Source organism: Lepisma saccharinum, chromosome 30, assembly GCF_977018435.1.
Source record: "Lepisma saccharinum chromosome 30, izLepSacc3.1, whole genome shotgun sequence".
Lineage (NCBI taxonomy): Eukaryota > Metazoa > Arthropoda > Insecta > Zygentoma > Lepismatidae > Lepisma > Lepisma saccharinum.
The window spans coordinates 4,607,114-4,630,788 of record NC_139258.1 but is presented as its reverse complement, the minus strand read 5'-3'; the positions used below and the strand labels follow the sequence as shown (position 1 = coordinate 4,630,788).

Below are 23,675 nucleotides of genomic sequence, written 5' to 3'. Positions count from 1 at the left end.
TTATAAATTTTGACCTGCCCCATATCATATTCTGGCCACTACTCTAATATTGTTAGTGCCCACACATTTTCCTGAAATGATTTCATCTTTTATCTTTAAGTAGAAAACTTCGAAAACATTTTCAGCAGAAACCTACTATAACAGAGCAATATATTGTCTACCAGTCTATAGTCTCTCCAGTTTATATTATTCGCAGTTCACATGGTGTAGTGGCAACGTTGCCTCAAGAGATCCTAGATTTAATCTTTGGTGGAGGCTCATTGTACAGTGATTGAAATCTCACTTTAAACATAGTTTCAGACCTGATCAGACTATGTGATCTATAGCATAAAGTGGATTTAACACAAACTTACATTACATTTTTCATGTTAATGTGTAAAACCTGGTGTTATTCTAACAAAGTGACTAAATCTGTATTATTTATTTATTCAGAAGGCTGGGAAAACTGCTACCTTAATCTTCCAATACAGATTCATCCTGAAATGTTCTTTCTAACTTTAAGATCTGAAAATGATCCTAGGGTTTAACATGATGACAGTGAGGCAGCTGGGGAGATGCATAGAGAAACATTTGCTAGCTGGGGAGATACCACCCCCTCACTTCGATCACTGGTTCCAAGGTTGCAACAACATACATTCTTGTTGACATCAAACGTTTGGAGACTTTCCAGACGAACCTCGTATATTGCTTTCTTTACCTTAAGGGTACGACGAACAGTTTCCATGTCCAGCCAGATGCAAGGACCTGAAACTAATGTTCCCCCATGACAAGCTGGAGAAAGAGAGGTCTGTGCACTGGATGGTTGTAGCTGGAAATTTCTACTGTTTTCAGTAGACAGAATCTACTGTTATCAACTGTACTCTACTGTGTGTCTCGAAAATCTACTGAAACTCAATGGTTTCCTACTGTGCATGTACAGTAGAAGTAATACAAGTGAAATATTCTCATCAGTATTACATGTAATATTGTATACATACAGTGTATGTAAGTCAACATGTTGGCTGTAAATATAACTTTTCATTCCTCCCGATTTAAAATTTGTTTTTATATCTATTTGAAAATCTAAACACAATAGATTCAAAACACCTATAGATCTACTGAAAACAGTACAGTAGAGAAATTACAAGTGAAAATAACTTCTTCAGTATTATATTTAATATGTATGTAGTGTTTTTAACTTAAAATGGATAAGTATTACATTTCATTCATCTTTATTAACAATTTTTATTTATATCTGTTTGAAAATCTAAACACAGTAGATGTTTCAAAACACCTATAGATCTACTGAAAACAGTAGGCAAAATTTTCAGCAGGGGAGGGGGAGAAAACTTACCATTGCACTCATGAGAGTAGATGGTGTAGAAAAACACATGAATGGGAACAGGCCAGGTTGAAGATTTGTTTGTGTCTGGAAAAGTTGAAGTTGTTTGTCCATAAGGAATACATGGGAGTCCATAAATAATTATTCTTTTTTGTACATATTATATCTAGCTTATCTATTATCATATCTATTATTATTATTATTATTATTATTATAATCAACTTTAAAAACTGCTTCTACTTGCAACACACTCTCTTGTGCTGGTTTTTTTTCAGTAGTTTCCGACGATACTGAAATAAATGCATTCCTGGTGTGATACTGTCACTCTTGGCCTTAAGACAGAAAGTTTACATCCCTACCAATGCATGAAGAAAATCAGTCACAAAAATACAAATATGGATCCTTTAATATCAAGTATTTACAGATTTGTGATCACAGGTGTACGGTTTGTTTCGTGCCAATTCCCAGACGGAACTTCTTGTGAATCCGTGATCTCCAGAGTTGGTGAAAACCTCGTACTCTTTGACTCTGTAAAAGTGGTTCTTGTACTGAAATAAAGTCCACCTTCCTGGATCCCCGAGCAGCACAAAGCTTCCACGATCATTCAGTTGTTCAAGCCACGGCAGAACAGCTTTCAGGAGCTGTAGATCGTAGCACATATCTCCCAGGAGGACACAATCCCATGTGTGGTCTATGTGGCCTATCAGATTGTCAGTCGAAATGTTCAAATTGACATTGTTGAGGTCAGCATTCATTTGGATGGCAATTCCTGCAACTAGAATAAAGAATATATTGGTTATTTAATGTTTCTGTACTACAATGCTCATCCTTAACCCATTAACGATCAAATTGCAGTGGTTAATGGTTTAACATTTAATCTTCATGGTCTCAATAAAACTGTTATGAATATTCCTGGATTTTAACATTGTCCTGCATTTAAACCTTAAAATCAAGGTTGTACTGTATTTTTCACTTATTTTTATAACATCTTAGGTTATTTTCTTCCAGTTTACAAAAGGAAAAGAGCCGATGCCGATAATTTTCCGGAATTTTGATCTTTCATGGGGTCCGGGAAAATGCTGCACCACACTTTCATGGAGTCTAATTATCCTGAAAGTTATGCAAAATTCAAAATTTATTTTTATTCTGCACCAATTTTAAGGTAAGACAAACTGGATTGTGTGATTAGGGAGTGGAAGTTGATGACCTAAAAAATATAGGTATATGACCTATAGAATGTCCTAAAAAATGGGGGGAAATGACGTAAAAAATGCAAAAAATTACCATTAAATTTATTAGTTTCAGGTTAAAAATTAAAATGAAAAGGAAATTAAACAAAACTTCTGAAAAAACACAATCTGGAGCCAGTATTTCCAACTCTGCGCCATCTCTCATCTAATTTATATGACTAAAGAAGATATTAAACATATCGCAACTAATCATTTAAGAAATTAACAGAAGTTGCTAAGAGGGAAAAAATCTGATACTGAAATTTGATGTGGATACATTAGAAAAGCATGTTTCAAAATATTGCGACAGATACCTGGATCAATGTCATTGGCTATGACCTCCTTTGCTCCACCTTTAGCCGCTGCTATGGCACATGCACCACACCCGCTTCCAATGTCAATGACCTTCTTTCCTTTCACAACTTTGGGATTATCCAATATGTATCTGTGGAAACAAGAATTGTGGTCTTAGCCAGATATCAAAATTCTCCAAATCATACTTACATGTTTACTATTGTCACTTTTTATTATTTCTGCAATTTTTATGTATTATCATTCACCATATGTATTTTTCTTTTTTTAATTTCTCTTGTCACTTTCCTATGGACAAGGGTTGGTTGTAAGAGCTGCTCAAGAGGCTGAAACATGCTTGCTTTAATAAAGACGATTACAGTGGAAACTCGATTTTACATTTCTGGGGGGGACCAAATTATTGAATTTATAATGCGGAAAAATATAAAATCAAGGAATGTAAAATCGAGATAACACTGTATTATTATTATTATTATTTAATTATAGTTGCCAGTCTTCTTAGGTGCAGGGGTGCCCATAGGGGATTTTCATGATGCACCTGTGTCATGCACTAGAATACTTTGTAATTGACTGAATGTTTAACTGCGCCTTTATTATTTTCCATCATTTCAAATTACGAATTCATCCTGTTCTGCTGATTAACCTACAGTCATGCCAACTTGCGAACTAAGGTGGACCGTCATTTGTTTGTTTGTTTGTTCCTCTTGCAGTCAGTGCACCCAGCTGGAATTTTCTATTGGTTCCAATTGGAATGTATCAGATTCTATCGGATGCCTAATATAGCAATCGGAATGTATTGGTTTCAATTGGATTCTCAACTGAAACCAGTTGGAAAATCAAGACAATTTCCAATTGGTGAATTGTATCGAATTGTAAGTTTGTATATATTGGAGAATCAATATGTTATGAAGTCATTTCATGACTCAAAGCATAGGTAGTTTAATTCTTGACACCACATTTCCTGTGATTTAGAAGATCATTGGAAAAACAGCACACTTGAACTGAATTTCTTCTGAATTCTAATGCATGCTACTGAAGTCATATTTGTCTTAATGAATACCTAAGAAGAACTCTTTCTTAAGAACCAACTCAAGCTTAAAGCAGCTAGTAGTTGGAATAAATGTTCATATTAATTCTTGATTTTTTTGCAACATGGAATTTCCATGGTTATTCTTGTGTGTACGTAATGCAATTGGAAAACGAATCTTTTGATCAACTAAGTCGATCTCGACAGTGTTTTGTTTGTTTATCACTTTTTCAAGTGTTGTGGGTCAGATTCTTTGTTTAACCTAATTTGTTGCTGTTTTATGATGTTTTATAAGTGTGTTAAACACAATGAAGCTACAGGTTTAAAAATCGTGTTCATATATTTTAAAAATTTTTGTATGTGAAAGTTCTTCTAAGTTACAAATTCCAGATGCTTTACCAGAGATTTATTTTAGTTGTTTTATATCATTCCTCCAGCATTTACAGTTATATAGATAAGAATTTTTCATAAGCAATATATTGAAAACGATAAAATACTTTCCAATAGAAACCAATTCATTACAATTGACCAATCGGTTCCGATAGTGTGTCTAAAAACTCATATTGGCTATCGGAACCAATTGAAAAAATTTCCAGCTGGGCAGACAAAACTTGTTTCCCTTCCCCCCATTTGTGTCCAAATGCCCCCATATTGTCATATCTCTAATTTCCCACCCTTGCTTTATTGCAGGGGTGCCCACAGGCAGGCCCGTAACCAGGATTTTATTTCGAGAAGGGTTCATCCCTTATCAGCAGCCACCATCTAAAGGCAAAAAAGTAAGGGGGTAGAAACCCTGAAGATGAATTTCTCAAGATGTTTAATCATGCTAAGGAAGTAAAATTAATTACCACTTTACACTGTATTTAAATTAGATATTTGTAGGATTTCGGAGGGGGGCTTCAGGCCCCTTAGCTTTCCCCCTGGCTACGTGCCTGCCCACAGGTGGATTAATGGCACAGACCACACAAATAAAATTTTGGGGAGAGGGGATTTTGCCTTAAAATAATATACAATTCGCATTTATATACTTTTCAAAAATGCAGTGGGCTCTCTTTAATTCAAACTCAAAGGGGAAATGACAAAAAGTTTGAATTATCCAATATTCGAATTAACAGAAGCTTCATGTCATTAAAGATGATTTCAAGAGATATAAACTTCTGTTAGAATTATCCATGTTAAAATTCCGGTCATCGTGAGATGCGGCGATGACCAAGCAAAATAATAAAAAAATTGCATTTTATATATTTTAGAGAAGCAGTAAAAATAATAAGTTAGAATACTCGCATATTTGTGCAAAATAAGCCAAGCGACAGCATGAAACAGCTCAAATACACAAGAGATTTGCTAATTTTAGCGCATCGAAATGAAGCCTCTCGCGCTGAACCCTCCCGCCAAGTTGCCTATTGAAGGCAACGGTGCTCGTCGGCCCAGCTCATCGCAGAATGGTGCGAATCTCTCTGATCTCTGCCAATGCCGAGAACAGACAACTTCCGAACAGGCAGACAGGTTCAACAACCTGTACATTCTCCCACTCTTGAAGGTCTGGGTCATAACAGGCCCTTTCTTCAGCCCCCATCCCCATGTTTACAGCCATGGCAGGGTTTGTCTGGAGTCATCAAGATTCTTCCGAGTGTCCAGTGGCATGCTCAAGGAGGGGTGGTGAAGATCATAATTCTGCTTAGGCTCAATATTCTTTGAAAAAAAGAAGAAGAAAGAAAAGGCAGGAAAAGATAGCAAAATGAGGACTTCAGGAATGACTTCTAAAAAGTACACGTAACACCCCCCCCCCCCCCTTCAAAAATCCTGGGCACACCACTCGAATGTCTGATTTTTCCACTTGTTAAGAGGAAAAGCACACATTGAACGATATGAATCTGCTTTTCATTATCAAAACAACAATTGGCGGCGAACCATAAAGGTTCTTCTTACCTCTAAACGTGACAATTGAGGTGCTTGCATTTCAGTTTGCATCATATTTAATAATTCTCGTCGTATCGGATAGAATTATGTGTCTTTTGTAGTCGTAAGATCTGTGGTATGAGCTTTTACATTGAATTGGCAGTGACCGTGGCGTTTATCACAGAGAAATATTGTGCTGTCTGTTGAAAGATCGACCCTGATGTTTGGCAAATCTTGCGATGACTACGTAAAAATGTCACGCTTTGCCACTGTTAAAATTAAACAGAATCCACTGCATATGTAAAAAAGTTTACACTATGCCACCATGCTGCAATATGTGTGATGGGGTGGGAAGAGAAGGGAATCAGAATATATTTCCTTCGTATTTCATTTACTTCAGCTGGTTCCAAATTACTTTAGATACTCGGTACACTATATTTAATTCGTTAGATGAAGAAAAGAAAATTTGTGTTCGGCAACAACGTCACCTTTTCTGCTAATGTTGCACTCGCTTTGATCCGATTTAGAGCCTTTTTGCATTCACTTTTCATTAAAAATATCACCCTTCCTGCAATGCTTTTTCACATTTTGATAACTTTTCGTGTGTTCATATTTAATTATTCGGCAACAATGGCAGGAAAGTTAACATTGTTGCCGAATAATGAAATATAAAGACATGAGAAGTGATTAAAATGTGAGAAAACCTTGAAGCAGAGGGAGGGGGGAGAGGTCAAGTTAAGTGTTTAGTAAACCAAAGTGACTTTCAGCAATATGATACTAGTAGACATGCTGTCGTAATTAAATACTTTATGGAGAGTATGACATGATCTTGGGGAACGTGCCATTGTCCTTGGCAAGGGACTTTCACTAGTAAAAAAAACAAGATGAAAAGCATAAATGACATTGGCAGAAAGTTTTCAAATATGCTGGAGATTATTTTGTGGAAAAAGACTTTCCCTGACCAAAGCAAGCAGTCTTTGATTCTAAAAAAAAAAAAAAGAGAGAGAGAGAGAGAGAGAGAGAGAGAGAGAGAGAGAGAGAGAGAGAGAGAGAGAGAGAGAGAGAGAGAGAGAGAGAGAGAGAGAGAGAGAGAGAGAGAGAGAGAGAGAGAGAGAGAGAGAGAGAGAGAGAGAGAGAGAGAGAGAGAGAGAGAGAGAGAGAGAGAGAGAGAGAGAGAGAGAGAGAGAGAGAGAGAGAGAGAGAGAGAGAGAGAGAGAGAGAGAGAGAGAGAGAGAGAGAGAGAGAGAGAGAGAGAGAGAGAGAGAGAGAGAGAGAGAGAGAGAGAGAGAGAGAGAGAGAGAGAGAGAGAGAGAGAGAGAGAGAGAGAGAGAGAGAGAGAGAGAGAGAGAGAGAGAGAGAGAGAGAGAGAGAGAGAGAGAGAGAGAGAGAGAGAGAGAGAGAGAGAGAGAGAGAGAGAGAGCTCTCTTTGTTTTTTTATTGATTTGCTTTATTTTACTTTTGCCTTTGTGCCACTTTTGTCTAATTTGCAAAGATGAGGATGAGTGATGATATGATGAAACTGATGAATGGACAATCACAAACATCCATGCCCAGGCTGGGATTCGAACCCAGGACCCCTGGCATCGTCAAAACTTTGTGAAGTGAATGAAAATCCTAGAACCTTAACTCTTTCGCTGCGGTCGTCGCATTTATGCACAGCACGCCAGGTGCCTTGCTCTGCGGAAGTCGCATTATTGAGAGTTCATACTTCCACTCGCTGCGGGTGTCGCATTTCCGCAGTACGTCACTTTTAGTAGCCTTCTGACATGTGTAGATACTATTTGAACTTGTAGTTTTGTTTATATCCGTATGATGTCGCTAATTACGCCTCCGTTTAGAATACGAGCGTTGAGTGCTCTGACATGTCCGTTTCAAATGCATGTTCGAATGTAAACAACATGGCTTCATCAAGTCGTCAACACTTGTCTGATAATGATGTTACTCAACTGTTGAATCAGAAGGTGAATTAAGTTGTGACGATAATAGCGACAGTTTTTATGAGACTTCAAGTGGTGACAGTGATTGTGTAGTGTCTGATGAAGAATTTGTACCGCCGTCCGTAACATCATGGAGCAGAGTGCAAAGCAGCATTGATCTAGGTGCGGGAAGTTCGACACAGGCAAGTGCTCAGTTACTTGGTGACAGTACAGTATTTAGCACACCATTTTCTTGTTTTATCAAATATTTCCCCCGCTCAGTATTTGAACACACAGCAGAACAAACTGAAGTTTTCACCACCCAGTATCTTGATACTACTTACGAATTTCCACGCCGCTCCACCACTCTGTGTCATCCCGTGTTTTGAGAAATACCATACCATCAGGGACTACAGAATGGTTTGCCAGTGCAAGGAATGACTTTTGTAATTTCTCTATAACATATTTTGCAATGTAATTTTTTAAAATTATTCTTTCTAAAATTTTTTTTTCAAAATTTCAAAATATTTCAAAATATCATACCACCAGGGACTACAGAATGGTATTCCAGTGCAAGAATGAATTTTGTAAGTTCTCTCTCATATATAACGCAATGTAATTGTGAAAACTATTTGTTTATAAAAAAAATATTTTTTCAAATTTAATTACGCAGCCAAGGGATATTGTGTGCCAGAGAATTCCGCAGCGAAAGAGTTAAGTAATGTTCATGACAAACCATTTTTAAAAATTGCAATAGTCGTCAGTATGAAGATTAATACACAAATACAATTATACAATAATACATAGCATGTCAGCATGTATGTACTTCAGGTTCATGCGGAATACATCTAAAATCATTCAGTAAACGGTGCTGATAGGGAGTCTGTAGGTTTAGAAAGGCCAGGAGATGTGGTGTTGGAAAGTTGCGTAATGAGGGAACCCTGTAACGAACTATAGCCAGGAAAAAGTTAAGAACAGAATCGATTCTGGAGAGCTGAGTGGGACATGCCACTTCAAGTTCATGCAGAATACATCTTGCTGGTGTGGAAGTCTTTGGAACAAATGCGATATTGACAAAAACTTTGAAATTTGCATCACAGAACCTGCACAATAGCATTGCAAGCTCTACCCTTTCCTGTTGATTGTGGGTAGAAGTGTTTTCAAAAAATTGCTGAAAGTGACTCGTGTTTACTTCAATGTTTTCACTTATTGGGCACATTCCTCCTACATACCTGGCTAATGGTTGACCGCCTGGCCAGTAGAATGCCCAGAAGGGATCTTTGAAAGGGCACGTTTCCAGAGTTGCTGTCCAGAGGGAACACGATGGGGTGATCAAGCGAAGGGCAATCTCAGGGGTCATGTGACTCCTGGTCACTTGCGTGTGGGCGATAATAAGTTGTTCTGTTTCTTTCCGGGCGATATTAAGTTCTTCTGTTTCCTTCTGAGTCTTGCTTTTGATTCGTGTTCTCTGCATTCTCCTCACAGGCCCTGACCTACAACCAAAGAAAACTTCTTGTTGAGTCAACTTTAACATGTTGTTGCCATGGGCGGAGTTTGAGCTCTTGCATTGGGGTGGCCAGACTCGGGGGAAGTATATGATGTACCTGAGGGTTGTTGAATATCCCCTAGCTTAAAAGGGGTCCGGAGACCTTAGCCCGGAAATTAAAAAACAACAACTTAAAAACACTGAGTTTTAGGCCTTTTAGATTTGAAAATGTTAAATTTCCTCGCTTAAGTAAACAAATATTAATTAGTATATTGGTTGTCAGTTTTAAAAGAAGCAAAACAGTACGATTATTGCATTTTGCATTTCATTATTTTTTTATTGATACAATACTCGTATTACTTTAAAAAAGTTATGGTACAATAGTAAGCTTTAGAAATTGTAGAAAAATTAAATTGAGAAGTTCTTTTCATGCCTCAGCCATAACTGTTGACTCAACACAAAGTCATTTTACGTTTTTCTTCCATCAAACTGTACACATAAATCAAATTGTCTAAGACCCGCTATTGCGGCGCAATTACCACACATGCCAAAGTCAAGATTTGCGATATGGCTTCATAACAAATGTAGTAACTGAACTTAATCATGTGTTATTTTTTTAGTCTCTCTTAAGTTGGGGGGGGGGGGAGCAGGCCCCCTCTGGACCCTCCAGAACTCCACCTATGGTTGTTGCTTTATTTTACTTCGTCTTGTACCACTTTTTTCGCTAATGGTGAAGATGGGGATGAAATGATGAATGGATACTGACAAATATCCATGCCCAGGCCAGGATTCGAACACAGGCCCCTGGCGTCGTAGCGTGATGTGCTAATATTCCGCCATGGGGGCTGACAATTTTAACATGTTGACAGCTACAATAGATTTTTTTCCCCCTGGGGCCATGATGTTTTATTACGATAACAAAGGGTGTCTCAAAAATATGGAACATTCAAAAACAAGTGTATTCATGGTTTGACTGATTGAATTATTGTTTTAAGTCCACTCTATGCACAGAAAGGCTAATCGGGACTGGACCTACAGTTTAAAGTGGGCTCCGAACCACTATGTGCCTACACTGGGTATCGAACCCAGGACCCCAAGTGTATTCATGGAGATGAATAGTACAGGGTATGCAATTAATTGTAAACATGTTCATGGATGTACGCATGGTTTTTTCCAGGGAGGGGCAAGGAAGGTATTTTTTCCAGGGGGGGCAAACAAGGCACATTTTCTCCAAAAATAATGCTATTCCCTAAAAAAAAACATTGCTTAAATTTGAATTTATGGTGATCATGCAATAATTAACACATATTATTGTGGCTAAAATGAAATTATATGTGTGAAATACATAATTTTTGGTTGAATTTCATTTTCCAGGGGGGCCTTCATGTTTTGAAGATGACGTGAGGAAGATGGCTACCGTTTGGCCAAACAACTGTCTTAATACTGCAATTGATTGTTTGTGGATGTCAGACGAGGCCCATTTTCATCTCAATGGCTTTGACAACAAGCAAAATTTCCAATATTGGGCCCTTGAAAACTGAATTAAGTGCCATTACACAGCAACAAAGTGACTATATTGAGTGCAGTGTCATTGTCCGGCATCTTGGGCCCTTATTTTTTTGAAGGTCGTTACTCTTATAACACGCTGTGCAACACTCCACTGCTCCATGACAACTGAATGGCATGGCACCTATTTCATGTTTTGTACGTTACGTGGCTCCACATTCCTTGCAGTGTTGCCAAGTTACGAATTAAAAAAATCCCATATTTTTGAGACACCCTTTATAATAAAAATGTTGAAAGTAATATGTTTCTTGATGATTAGATGAAAAATTGTCATTTCTAATTATTTTATGCACATGAGTCATATGCAACACATGCAGTGCTAGAATCAATTATTGGGGCGTTATGTGTGTGACGTTTCACACACAAAATGTAAGGTTGTAGACTTGAGATTGCATTAAAATATTCATAATTAACTGCTTTCATAGAATTATGAAGTACTTTCTGCTACCAAATGAAACAAACTTTAGTATGATGACAGTCTGAATGTATGGAAAGCATTAATGAAAATGTGTTACGTGTGCGACATTTTAAAAATGAAGCAAAATTTCACTTCATTTGTCTTGATAATTACTGTTGGTGAAATATGCAAATTGTAGGCATTTACAAGCATTTAGACCTTAATGCAATTAAAAACAATAGCATTTTTTTTGGATTTTTTAAAAATTTTATTTTTATTTATTTCACTGCTTTTTCGTCACTTTTGTTGGTGAAATATGCAAACTATATGCACTCACAAACATTTAAACCTTAATGCAATTAAAAACACTAAAATTTTCAGATTCATTCATTTTGTTATTTACATGGAGTACGACCAGTTTTCGTGGAACCCCGGCATATCTATTGTGTTTTTTTCTGAGCATTGAGTCTTTTGTCATTTTCAACATGACTCTGCTGTATACTATTGTATTGATATTGTTCGAGGATCTGGCTAGCAATAATTCAAGGCCAAACGCACAATCGGAAAACCTTGAAAACAGTTTATCAGTAAAAATGTTTGTTTTTTTTGTTTACTTGTCAGATTTAAGTGAAATTTAAAGGCAAAAATAAATATAAAAGAAGTTAATGTGCATATATTAATTTGATCAACACTTTTTAAATAAGATTTTCATGAACTACCTGAAAAATCTTGTCCACAGTGTCACTCTTCATGTAACATGTATGTTACAGCGCGGTTGCCTGTGCACTCACATGTGAGTTAAAGACCCTTCACAAGGCTCCGGGTGTAAAACTAGTGAGAGCAAAATACAACTCATGTGGCAGCTAACGTGTTAAAATGTTCGGAATCTTACATTTTCCTGCTTTATATACGAGGCATGTTCAGAAAGTAGTACCAAAATATACCAATTGCAAAAAATGGCAAACGCAAAGGATTCAAAATCATTGTGGAACAATGGAACTCAAACTTTATTATTATTATTAGCAAGGTGTGTCTTAAGTCTACCTTATCCTCAGGGCATACAAGGATATGGTAAGATATGCTAATCAGAACTTATATAGAATTTCTATTATGGATACTTTAGTTTACTTTTCTACCTTGCCATGTTAATTGCCATGATCTCTGATGAAGATGGATGATGATTAGATAAAATAGATGAAGGAACTAATACAAATTTGGCAGTATAATTCATCACAAATGCATAACAAATACAAGTGTTCAAGAAGAGTTACAACAGTTTATTCATAATATATTAAATTGTAACCTTTCAGTCATTTATGATATTTATGATTTAATGCAATTTTACATATTACATTATTTTCGTCCCATTATCCATTTCGTAAATGCAAAGTAAATAAAGTTTTAAAATATTATCATCACTTTGAGTATATTACAATACATTTAAATTTTAATAAAATAAAATACAGGATGTCCAAGAATTAAAATGCTCAAATGGCAACTGCCTGTAACTCCACATGTATTTGATATATCCAAATGAATTATACATCAATGAATATACATTGTCATGAAGTTTATGTGAGCAAAGTAGTAACTAGTACATTTTTTGTATGTTTCTACATATGTGCCCCACAAGTTGCATGAAGGATGTCCAGTGTATTCAACCAAAGTGACACTATGGAACAGCTTCGTGAAAGGATTACAGTTGCCATTGGGACAGTCACACACACATGCTACAGGCAACCTGGCAGGAAAACATGTATCAGCTGGACATCCTCCGGACGACTTGTGGGGCACATGTGGAAATGTACTAAATGTACTAATTACTACTTTGCTCACAGAAACTTTATGACTATGTATATTCCTTGATGTATAATTCATTTGGATACATCAAATACATGTGGAGTTACAGACAGTTGCCATTAGGGCGTTTCAATTAGGACACCCTGCATGAAATGATCACTTTAAAACAAGCCACTGAAATGCATGTATGAAAATTGAAAAAGGTGCTAATATATAAATACTTACAAATACTCCATAAAGGAAAGGGCCTGATTCTGAAGTCTTGATCCCAACTTGTTCACCATTTTGTATAGCTGTGACATCTTGTATAACTGTGACATCTTGTAATTAGGTTTTGGACCAATGGGAATTCAATACATTTTTAATCAGCACAAATTCTGAAAGAAAGAAATTATGAAGACAACAACGTCAAAAACTAGATGCAGTGCCTTAATTTTCTGTTAGCACTAAGAACACAGAGAGTTCAGAATGCAATGTTACAATTAGTTATGATTATTTTACATACATTTTTTACATCTGGGGTAAATAACAATAATGAGAAGGATTTGTAGTTTGTTTTTTTAAGTCCACACTATGCACAGATAGGCTAATAAGTACTGGACCTACAGTTTTAAGTGGAATCTGAACCAGTATGTGCAGTGGCATCGCGTGCTGTTCACATACGGGTGTTCACAATAATGTTTTTATACTGAATGGACATTTACTCCTCTCCCCTGTAACTTCATATTCAGTTGAAAAAGTAAGAATAACCAATTCAACTTATTTTCAACAATTTCCCCCAAAACTCACGCTATATTTGAATACAAGATTTTTATTCAATTAACACCCTTTTAATTACGTTATTTATAATTAGTAGTGGCTAGTGCAAACTAATTAGTATAACAGGCAATCTCATGTATGTACAATGCAAGACTACTTACTGATTTGCCCGAATAAGTGGCTAAAGAAGTGCATGTTTAGTGTGTGTACTTTAGCCACTTATTCAGGCAAATCAGTAAGTAAACTGCTTTTCCGGATTCTCTGGAGTAGCGACGCGCAGAGGGGAAAGCTTGTGGGAAGGGCCAGACTAGGTGGGGAAGGGTGCCTGATGAAAGCAACGAAGTGCTGCGCGGTGTAACGGCCGTAAAGCAAAACACTTTCTGCTGCCAATTTCTTCTTTTATTCTTAACAATGGCCAGTGTATTGTTTTACACAAATGACAAATAATATTGCACGTTTATTTGTCTTTTGAAGCTACGAAGAACAGAAAAAAAATTAAAACAAATTTAAACATACATTTTCAAAAAACATGCAAATAACCACAAACTATGAAACATCATGTATCAAAATGTGTTTTAAACAAGTCTGAAAAACATGTTTAAAACACTTTGTTTTAAACGTTTTAAACATTTGTAAAAAAATAAAGCCATGTGTTTTAAACTTTTCAAACAAGTTGTTCTCAAACACATTCAACACTATGAGGCACTCTCCTGAATGCAGAGTTCCCCTAGACTTGCGAGCTGACATGTTTACTACAGAACTACTGGACCACGAATGAGCAGTTGAGTCGCCCCCTCCCGTGGATGCCCCTCCCCTCCGCATGTTCATTGGACGAGGCACACACCCTTCAACATGCGCACAGAACGCGTTCGCGTTCTCTTACTCCAGAGAATCCGGGAAAGGAATATAGTCTTGTTTACAATAGATAAATTTGAACGAACTCGCTCCTGAAGGATGACAGACCGAAGCCTTGTAATTGAGCTCTAGATATTACACAGAAAATAAAATTCTCACTGTGGGTCAAGTAATTGAACGCTACACACCGACGCACAATGCACTTAATAACGATATCAAGAGAAATAATTAAAATTAAATTTTAAATATTCAACTATGTAGCGCAGACCGTCTCAAGTACCAATAGACATGCCTTGTATATGCTGTGCTCTGGTGCCTAATGCAAGAACTATTGCCGCTTGCATCAGGGCTCGCGTTCGCACAGCGCAGTGAACATTTTCGGGGTATAGTGGCCAACAGCCCCTTAGCTGTCAGTTTGATACAACACGCACAGCAATTGTGTTCAACGCCCTCCGTGGAACACCGTGCGAGTCAGTGTTACCAACTATCTAAAAAAGTTATCAGTCGTGAAAGACATCGTGTCAGAGTAAATTGTGTATACACTCGAACATCAAAGAAGGATTTTTTCGAATAAATATGTGTGTGTGTGTGTGTGTGTGCATTTAATATGTACGTAATTTAAAACATATATACATGACTGTTCACGTGCTCATGCGAACATTATCAGGCAACGTGCCTTCAGTTATCAAACCTGAGACTCCTTTGTTACAAGATGGCAACATTACCACTTTGCTATCGGGGAGGTCCTGAATCGTGGGATATACACAAAATCCTGTCCAAGGTATGCCATTATGTTAACCAGTGACTAACTGAAGCACTGACCCCAGCATGAAGCACTATGATATAAGTAAATTGGTCATATTAATAAAATAGGATAATAATAAAGTATTGCAGTGCACAGTGGGCCAGAAATAAAAATACAAAAATGGTCAGATTTATTACCGGATGAATAAATGTGAGTTATTATTTCCAATAACATAATGATAAGCATAGGAAACATAATTCATGTTAAGACTCGCAGAACATGACAGTTAAATAGAATATGCTGAGCTCACGCACACAGAAAAAAATGTAGGAATTGTAGCTTTCCTTGCGACATGATTCGAGCAAGTGTCCCTTGGTTACCAGCCAGATTAATACCACATTAGTGTCCAACGCTTCAAGAACATACTCATCATCATATTCAAATCTCTTCACACAATACTACCATTTTTGATTTGATTTGCTTTATTTTACTTCGCTTTTTGTGCCACTTTTGGCTAATTTGCAAAGATGGGGATGGGTGATGTTATGATGAAATTGATGAATGGACACTCACAAATATCCATACCTAGGCCAGGATTCGAACCTGGGACCCCTGGCATTGTAGCGTAATGTGCTAACACATGCATTGCTATCATTCCCTGATAATGAAAGGAATTTATGTGCTCGAAACGTTGGATGCTAATGTCAAATAAACCTGATTGGTAATCTGAGAACACTTGTTCGAAAAAATCTTAGTTCTCACTACCTTTGTAGCTAGAGTAGAGATTTTCACTGGCATACAAATCATGATCAGACAGGTTAAAGAGTAACATCTGATGATGTTCCTGGATGAGTGATCTGAAAATAAAGGCAGCTTCTTGTTGGCAAAGGATGAAGGCTTAACATTTGTGGACCAGACTAGATGAGATGATGTGCAAGATCTTTTTTGTGGAAATTCAGGGATGTCACTCTTTTTGGCTCTTGTGTTCTTCCTCCTTAAGCCTCCTCAGACCAATTGGAAGCAGGCTGACCTCTGTGGCAGAATGGTTAAACAGCAAACTACAACGCCAAGAGTCCCAGATTTGAATCCCGGCATGGGTGTTCTATGTGAGTGTCCAGTCATCAATCTCATCTTATCATTACTCATCCTTATCACGTTTAGCCAAAAGTAGCAGAGAAGTGAAATCAAATCAATCAATTGGAAGCAGAACTGTTGCTAGGAGCATCTGCTTCATGAAACATCTGCTAGGAGAAGTTTGGCATTGTTCAAAGCATATTCTCCAAAAAGTAGTCAAAATGTAGGATGTGCTGTTTATGATGTACAAAAGAAGGAATCAATTATGATACATTTACCGGAAGATTTTTCCATTTTTACAGCTGAAGCTTATGCAATTTACCAAGCACTAATTTATACACATAAATTGCAAGAAAAGAAGATATTAATATTAACGGATTCCAAAAGTGTATTATATTCAATTCAGTCCAATTATGATTTATTATTTAAATGCTCCCCATACATTATAAACTGTGTAAAAACTTTACAAAATTTAAGGAGCAGGGGAAAGATAATTCATTTAACCTGGGTTAAAGCACATTGTCAAAATTTAGGAAATGATATGGCAGATTTGTATGCAAAACAAGCTAGGGTAATTCAACCTGTCCTGGAGCAAAAAAACCTGGTACACAGACCTTCTACCGAGGGTGAAGAAAAAGTTGAAGGAAAACTGGAAGGAATGGTGCAAAGGTGAATTTCAAAATGCAGGCAGCTTTTATCAGAGGATAGCTAATTTCAAAAGAATGAGGCCTTGGTTTACAAAAGTTCAAGGTTCACGGAATGTGATAGTATTACTAAATCATATTAGGTCAGGACATACAACTACTAAAAGCCATTTACAAAAGATCCGGATTGTACAAAACCCAAACTGTACATGTGGCAACAAGGAAGATATACACCATATCATGTTTGAGTGTAATAGATACACACAAGTAAGAGAGACATTCTATAAAACTCTTATAAACTGTGAAATTCCTTTTCCTCAGTGTTTGGAATCTTTGATTTGTGAACCTAACCTTACAGTTGGATATATATTGTTATCTTTTTTTAGAAAATGTGGCTTAACTATTTAGTAGGAAAAAAAAAATTGTTGATAGTATCTTTTAATAATAAGGTTCTAAAAAATGTAAGTTTATGTACAGTACATATATCAATATGGGAAAAACTGCTTAGCGGTAATCCCAAGTAAAATGTAAATAAATAAAAATAGATGTTGATGGGTGTAAACTGACAATATTGCATGAACAATGACCCCACATTGCTGCAGTACAACCTTTTTGAACTCTGTGAATGCATCATTAGATATGCCACTCCCACCTAATTTTGTCTTGTCAATCATGATGTCAGTATTCTGGATTTCAATTTCTATTGGTTATCTTCGTGTGCCTGTCACCACAATCAAGTTGTGCTTGAAGTGGTAGTGATACAGGAGATGATATCTCCCGAGTTAATTTTCATAAAACCCCTATCTAGGATAATTTTTGTAGGCATCACCGCCCACCTACTGCATTGCCTCCGTGTTGATCGATACAAGCATTCTCCTGCCTATCTCCAAATTTAATCAAGCATCACCCCTCAGCCGAGAACTTCCACTTCCAGCACTGGTCGATAGGGACATGTTAAGTTGGTACCTAAAGAATTTTGCTGTACTATGGGTGACCATAACTAACAAACTCTCTAGCCTTCTTAAACCTGAAGGTTTATGGCTGCAGCCATGGGCGAAGTTTGAGCTTTTGCTTTGGGGGGGGGGGGCAGCCTCGGGGAGAAGCATATGATGTACCTGAAGGTTATTCAATATCCCCTAGTTTATAAGGGGTCCGGAGGCCTTTCCCTGGAAATTAAAAAAAACAAAAACTTATAAATACTGAGTTTTAGGCCTTTTAGATTTAAAAATGTTAAATTTCCTTTCTTAAGTAAACAAATATTAATTAGTATATTGGTTGTCAGTTTTAAAAGAAGCAAAACAGTACGATAGTAAGCTTCAGAAATTTTAGAAAAAGTAAATTAAAATGTTCTTTTGATGCCTCAGCAGTAACTGTTGACTCAAACTGTACACATCGATCAAATTGTCCAAGACCCGCTATTGCGGCGCAATTACCGCACATGCCAAACATCAAGATTTGCAGTATGGCTTCATAACAAAAATGATAGTTGGGGGGGGAGGCTCCCCCTGGCCCCTCCAGAACTCCGCCTGCAGCAACACAACCATGTAGGCTTAGAGCCACAAATATAGCACACCTGGCCAGATAAAAGGTAACGGTAAAGTTCCCCATGCATATAGCACCCCACACATTATCGATCTCTGCCATTTTTGAGGTGATGTGATCGGCACCATGCTCTGGCCATCTTTACTTCCCAATGTTGTCCACAGGTGCCCATTGATTTGAGACTGGGTGAGCCCCAGAGCCACTTTGGACAGATAATATACTATTTACTGCATTGAAAACTTGACTGGTCACCATATCCAGCACAAATTTGTGAGAAATCATGTGTGATATATTGAGCAAAGGTAAGGCTAATCAAGACTACATCTACAGATTTAAAATGGGATCTGAACCACTGTGAAATGTGCCTTCACCAGGATTCAAACCTAGGATGCTTTGAATTTTTTAAGTCCACTTTATGCACAGATAGGCTAATCATGATTGGACCTACAGTTTAAAGTGAGATTCGAACCACTGTGCAATGTGTTTCCACCAGGTATTGATACGATACCTTGAAGCAAGAACATTACTACTATGTCTGATCAATTAGTTTTGCAGATCCTTTCATTTCTTACCTAACCTTCCTAATGCAAGGAATAAGTTCTGCACTTGGGGAGGGGACATTATCACATCTTCCCAGGATGCAGAAGATTCAGTTTTTCAAGTTTTGGCCATAGTTAGGTATTATTACATCTATGAGGGTGGATCAAATGAAAACGGAACAGGGGTCACAGAATGAAATCAACAAGGTTTATTTCAAACGTAATCTCCAAAGTTACAAATGCACTTGTCCCACTGTTTCACCCAGCGGTGAATACCCTGCTCGTAGAACTCCTTTGGCGAACATTGTCCATGACTTTATTGTCCAAGTGGAAGCGCCGACCCTTCAATGCCTTTTTCAACGGACCAAAGATATGGAAGTCGCATGGTGTTAGATCAGGGCTATACAGTGGGTGTTCCAAATGTGGCCGCACGTTGTCATGCAGCAAAACCACTTTGGCCTTGATTGCTGTGCGCAAACGGTGGAAGGTACTGCAGTAACAAGCAGCGTTGATCGTGGGGATCCTTCATGATTGAAAAAACATGTCAGCATCACTTTGCCACTACTCTGCAAACATTCCACCGCTGCAAGTGAAGCACTGACTGACTGCCTGCTCGCCTTCTTGGACGATACTGCTGCCCGACCGCCTACGCATATCACATGCTCACATGCAAGGGTGAGCGAGTCCATTTTGCAGCAGGAGTTTCCTTCCTTACCTCCCGCCCTACCTCTACACAGGGTTGTCGCCACACACATACATAAATATAACCTATACATCCACTGTTCCGTTTTCATTTGATCAACCCTAATATTACTCTTTACAGTGCTTGAAGTGGAAATTTATAGTTGCAGCATACTTGGTCTAGTTTGAGGACGGGTGGGGGAATGCTCTATGCAAAATTCCTTAACTGGGAGGACAGCATCTTCTTCCCACAAACTTACTTCAAGCTCAGCTAGAGTGACATTTTCTAATTTCTGACCTCCTCTATGTAGAATTATTTTAGCTGGGCTAAAATTAAAGTAATACCTCGTTAATCCGTTATTCTTGATAGTTCTGAGTATAGAACAGTGGTTCTCAACCTTCATGAGCCTGTGGCCCAGTAAATTCATTTTTTAAAAAAGTCAATGTCCCAATCCGAACAATTTTACTCATAAATAGGTTTCTATTTTTTAAACTTTATACGTTAATTACTAGGTAGTCTTGACATTTCATGTTAATAAAAAATTTAGTGTAAATTAGATGACAACGATCGAATCTAATGGAATATTATAGTTTCCTCTGGCCAATAGCATTAAATTAATTTGGTAAGTGCTGGTTTTCATTGGCATATTCCATTTCGGACACAAAAAAGTACAATTAATCAGAATATTTGAACTTCAATATATTTGTTAAAAGAAAATTGCTGCACAAACTAAATTAACCGTGGTGCCCATCCGTCCAACCTACAAATTTATAGGTGGAAGCAACACGCACATTGTTAGATCCTTTGAGTACTCACCACTACTGTTGTGAAAGCATTTCCTATTATAGCAGCTGAACTCATACCCGAGCGAAAGGCCATCTTTGTAAGTGGTTGCCAGCTCAGGCTGCAAATTGCTTCACCCTCCCGGCTCTAACTCGAGAAAGACCCAACCGTTAAAATTCAAATTTGGTTTTTATTTCTTACCAGCACTGGCGAGAAAGGATTTCCTCTTATCGCTCGTGAATCCCGAACGAAAGGCCACCTTTCCAGGTGGTTACCAGCTTGGGCTGCACGTTGCAGCCTTCAGAACTTCGCACAGCCTGGTATAATTGATGCCAGGGTCTGCAGCCAGGTGGATCAGAAACACTGGTATAGAACAGTGGCATGCCGGGGGGGGGGGGGGGGATGGTGGGGTTATAACCCCCTCCCCCCTTTGGCATAGTATTCCTAAAAAAAGAACATCAAAGGTAGGAAAAGATGATAAAATGAGGGCTGACTACCAAAAAAAGTAGTCCCTTTCGAAAATCCTGGGCACGCCACTGGTATAGAATGATGACTTATAAGTAATTTTCTGAATGAAAGCCTAAACAGAAGACTTAATATTATTGCTGACATAGATATTGCTATTCCATAGCAAGATATCTTGCAAGAACATATTGACATTCTTCTCTTTTCTATCAATGTTACATCCATGCCCAGATCCAAAGCCTCGTGTCACAGCATGCTGCGCTAACCACTCTGCCACAAAAGTCTGCTTTTTCCTATGGAATAGCCACTCTGAAAAATACTCAGAATGTTCGATCTGTGTCCATAGCCTTTATTATAGTTATCATCACAGAATATTCACCTGTGTAACCAGTATAATTTAATTTAGAATTTCTGATCAGGCTTACCATTTTACGTTGAATCCATATCTTTCTTGAAAACTGCCTGATGAATGAAGAAAATTTCAATGGCCTCATTTTTTTGGGAGAGAATTTTCATATATTCCAGACATGTCTCCGGTTTTTTGGAAGCAAGGTTTGTACCCTCACTCCATTAGCCACGGTTGAAGAGGGTGCGAGTCATTTTAATTACTAATTCTTTTGGGAGAATTAGTAATTTGCTAATTCTCTTGCACGAAGCAAGCACTATTACATTCTTGGTATGGTAGATAGGTTTTGGTTACTAAGCAACAATGAGGTTGTGTAAGAAGAGAATTGTAGTTCCTGTTCCCTCATTGTTGAATGTCTTTCACATTTTGCAAAATATGCAGTGAATCAAACAATCCAATGGCCGTTTTCAATAAAGTTTCCATCTGTAGTTTTGGATTCATTGATTGAGTTGGTGTTTTAAGTCCACTTTATGAACAGTAAGGCTAATCGGGACTGGACCTACAGTTTAAAGTGGGATCCAAAACACTATGTGGCTCCACCAGGTATCGAACCCGGGACCCTTTGATTACAAGGCGACGACACTACCACTGTGCCATCGAGGAGGCTGTAGTTTTGGAAGCACATATTAAAAAAAATATTACTTAGTGGCTCACAAAGTTTGTGGACGAATACTGGTACTCAATGCGGTAAGATATACAGTGGTTGTTCGCTTTTTATCCGACCATTGTCAATTTGGTGCTGCCACCTGGTGTATAATGCTGGAACTATGGGTCTGCTGGTGGGAACAGTGCCGTGTCTGACCTTGTAGGTGCGTGAGTGTTGGTAGAGAATGTTATCAAATGGCGCCGAAAATCAACCGGTATTGGGAGGCTTACGTAATGGCCCTTTTCCATGCTAAGTTTTCATACGTACACATTGTGAAATTGTATGAAAAGTACCTGGCAGGTTACAAATGGAAGAAAGTTGTCACAATGGATGAATCATATGTCCATCTCACTGCTGGTGGTCACATTCAGGCGATCACATACCGTGACACTGACGGCAAGGGGCGCAGCAACTTTTTTCAGCAGTGCAGGGAAAGTTTCCCTCATGGCTTTATGGTTGTGACGGGATTCAGATATGAGGGTAAGTTGATGATACGCAAGGTGGACAAAAACGTGAAGGTGAATGCCAGATACTTTCAAGACTCCATCTATCTGAGAGACATCAGAATTTAGATGTTAACAAGGATAGTTTATTGACATTTAAAAGAAAGTGCAACATAGGATTATAATGGGGAATGTTTATATTTGTTTTCATAGACCTATTATTACTTCTGTAAAATAACAGAAAGTCCCACACCATGGCCATGCAGTCTAAGGTCCAAGTTTTGGGTTCCAGCTATGGGATGTGTGCACATTCGAGTCTCCTGGTGAAGCGTAATAGCTTTTCTCCTGAGATTTCGACTCTGTGTGGGGCAGATGACCGATCCACGATTGTCAGGATATTGGGAAGCTATGAATGGGTAGTGTAACCCAGTTGATTGATTTGTTTTATTTTTATTTCGCTTCTTGTGCGAAGCATGCATGTTTCGTGGGGTTTTTGAACCTGGAAAAAAAATACAAAATCAGTAACACGAAAGTAGGTATTTTTCGATGAAGAAGGTTGCAACACTGCATAACCACTGATCATCAACAATGCTAGTCAAGATTTCTCCGCCATATTGTGTGTAACGCAAGCGAAAACGAACAAACAAGAATTACTCAATACGTCGAAAATTGAGATTATTTGCGTGATAAAAGCTAAATCCCACCTTCACGAATCCTCAGCAATGCAGACAGTATATTTAAGTACCAATGTGAAAAATAAGAAAAGAAACCAATTTGAGACGTTTCCCGGAGATTAAAATGGTAATGATGAAAGTATGAAAATATATGAACTGATGCTTATTTGATACCCTGTACATACATAAGTGTGTGTTATGATGTGTCGGTAACAGTATGGTATAGTGAAAACACATTTCACTCGTTCATTTCCTAATTATTTACATTTGTACTTAACTGTTATGCATAGCGGAACATTTTTGAACGAGGGATTTTGCTTGTTAGGGTGTCTGACTACCATGCGAGAGACCCAGGTTTGAACCCCGGTGGGGGAGAAGCAGATTTTTTCCACCTGTTCAAGGCAAGTGGCTCCAGCACCCACCCAGCATCGTATAAAGTGGCATTTTTCGGTTAATAAGTTTGGA

At 37.9% G+C, this 23,675-nt stretch overlaps 1 protein-coding gene across 1 annotated transcript; it reads right to left on the bottom strand.

Moving 5' to 3' along the window:
* Positions 1–1,720: 1,720 nt before the first annotated feature.
* On the bottom strand, positions 1,721–21,727 carry LOC145981704 (electron transfer flavoprotein beta subunit lysine methyltransferase-like). The gene is made up of 5 exons (XM_083115106.1): positions 21,467–21,727; positions 13,179–13,330; positions 8,937–9,197; positions 2,865–2,995; positions 1,721–2,096 (listed from the first exon to the last, which is right to left on the bottom strand). The coding sequence occupies exons 2-5, from the start codon at positions 13,271–13,273 to the stop codon at positions 1,732–1,734; spliced, it is 852 nt and encodes a 283-aa protein (XP_082971232.1). The 5' UTR covers positions 13,274–13,330; positions 21,467–21,727; the 3' UTR covers positions 1,721–1,731.
* Positions 21,728–23,675: the final 1,948 nt, after the last annotated feature.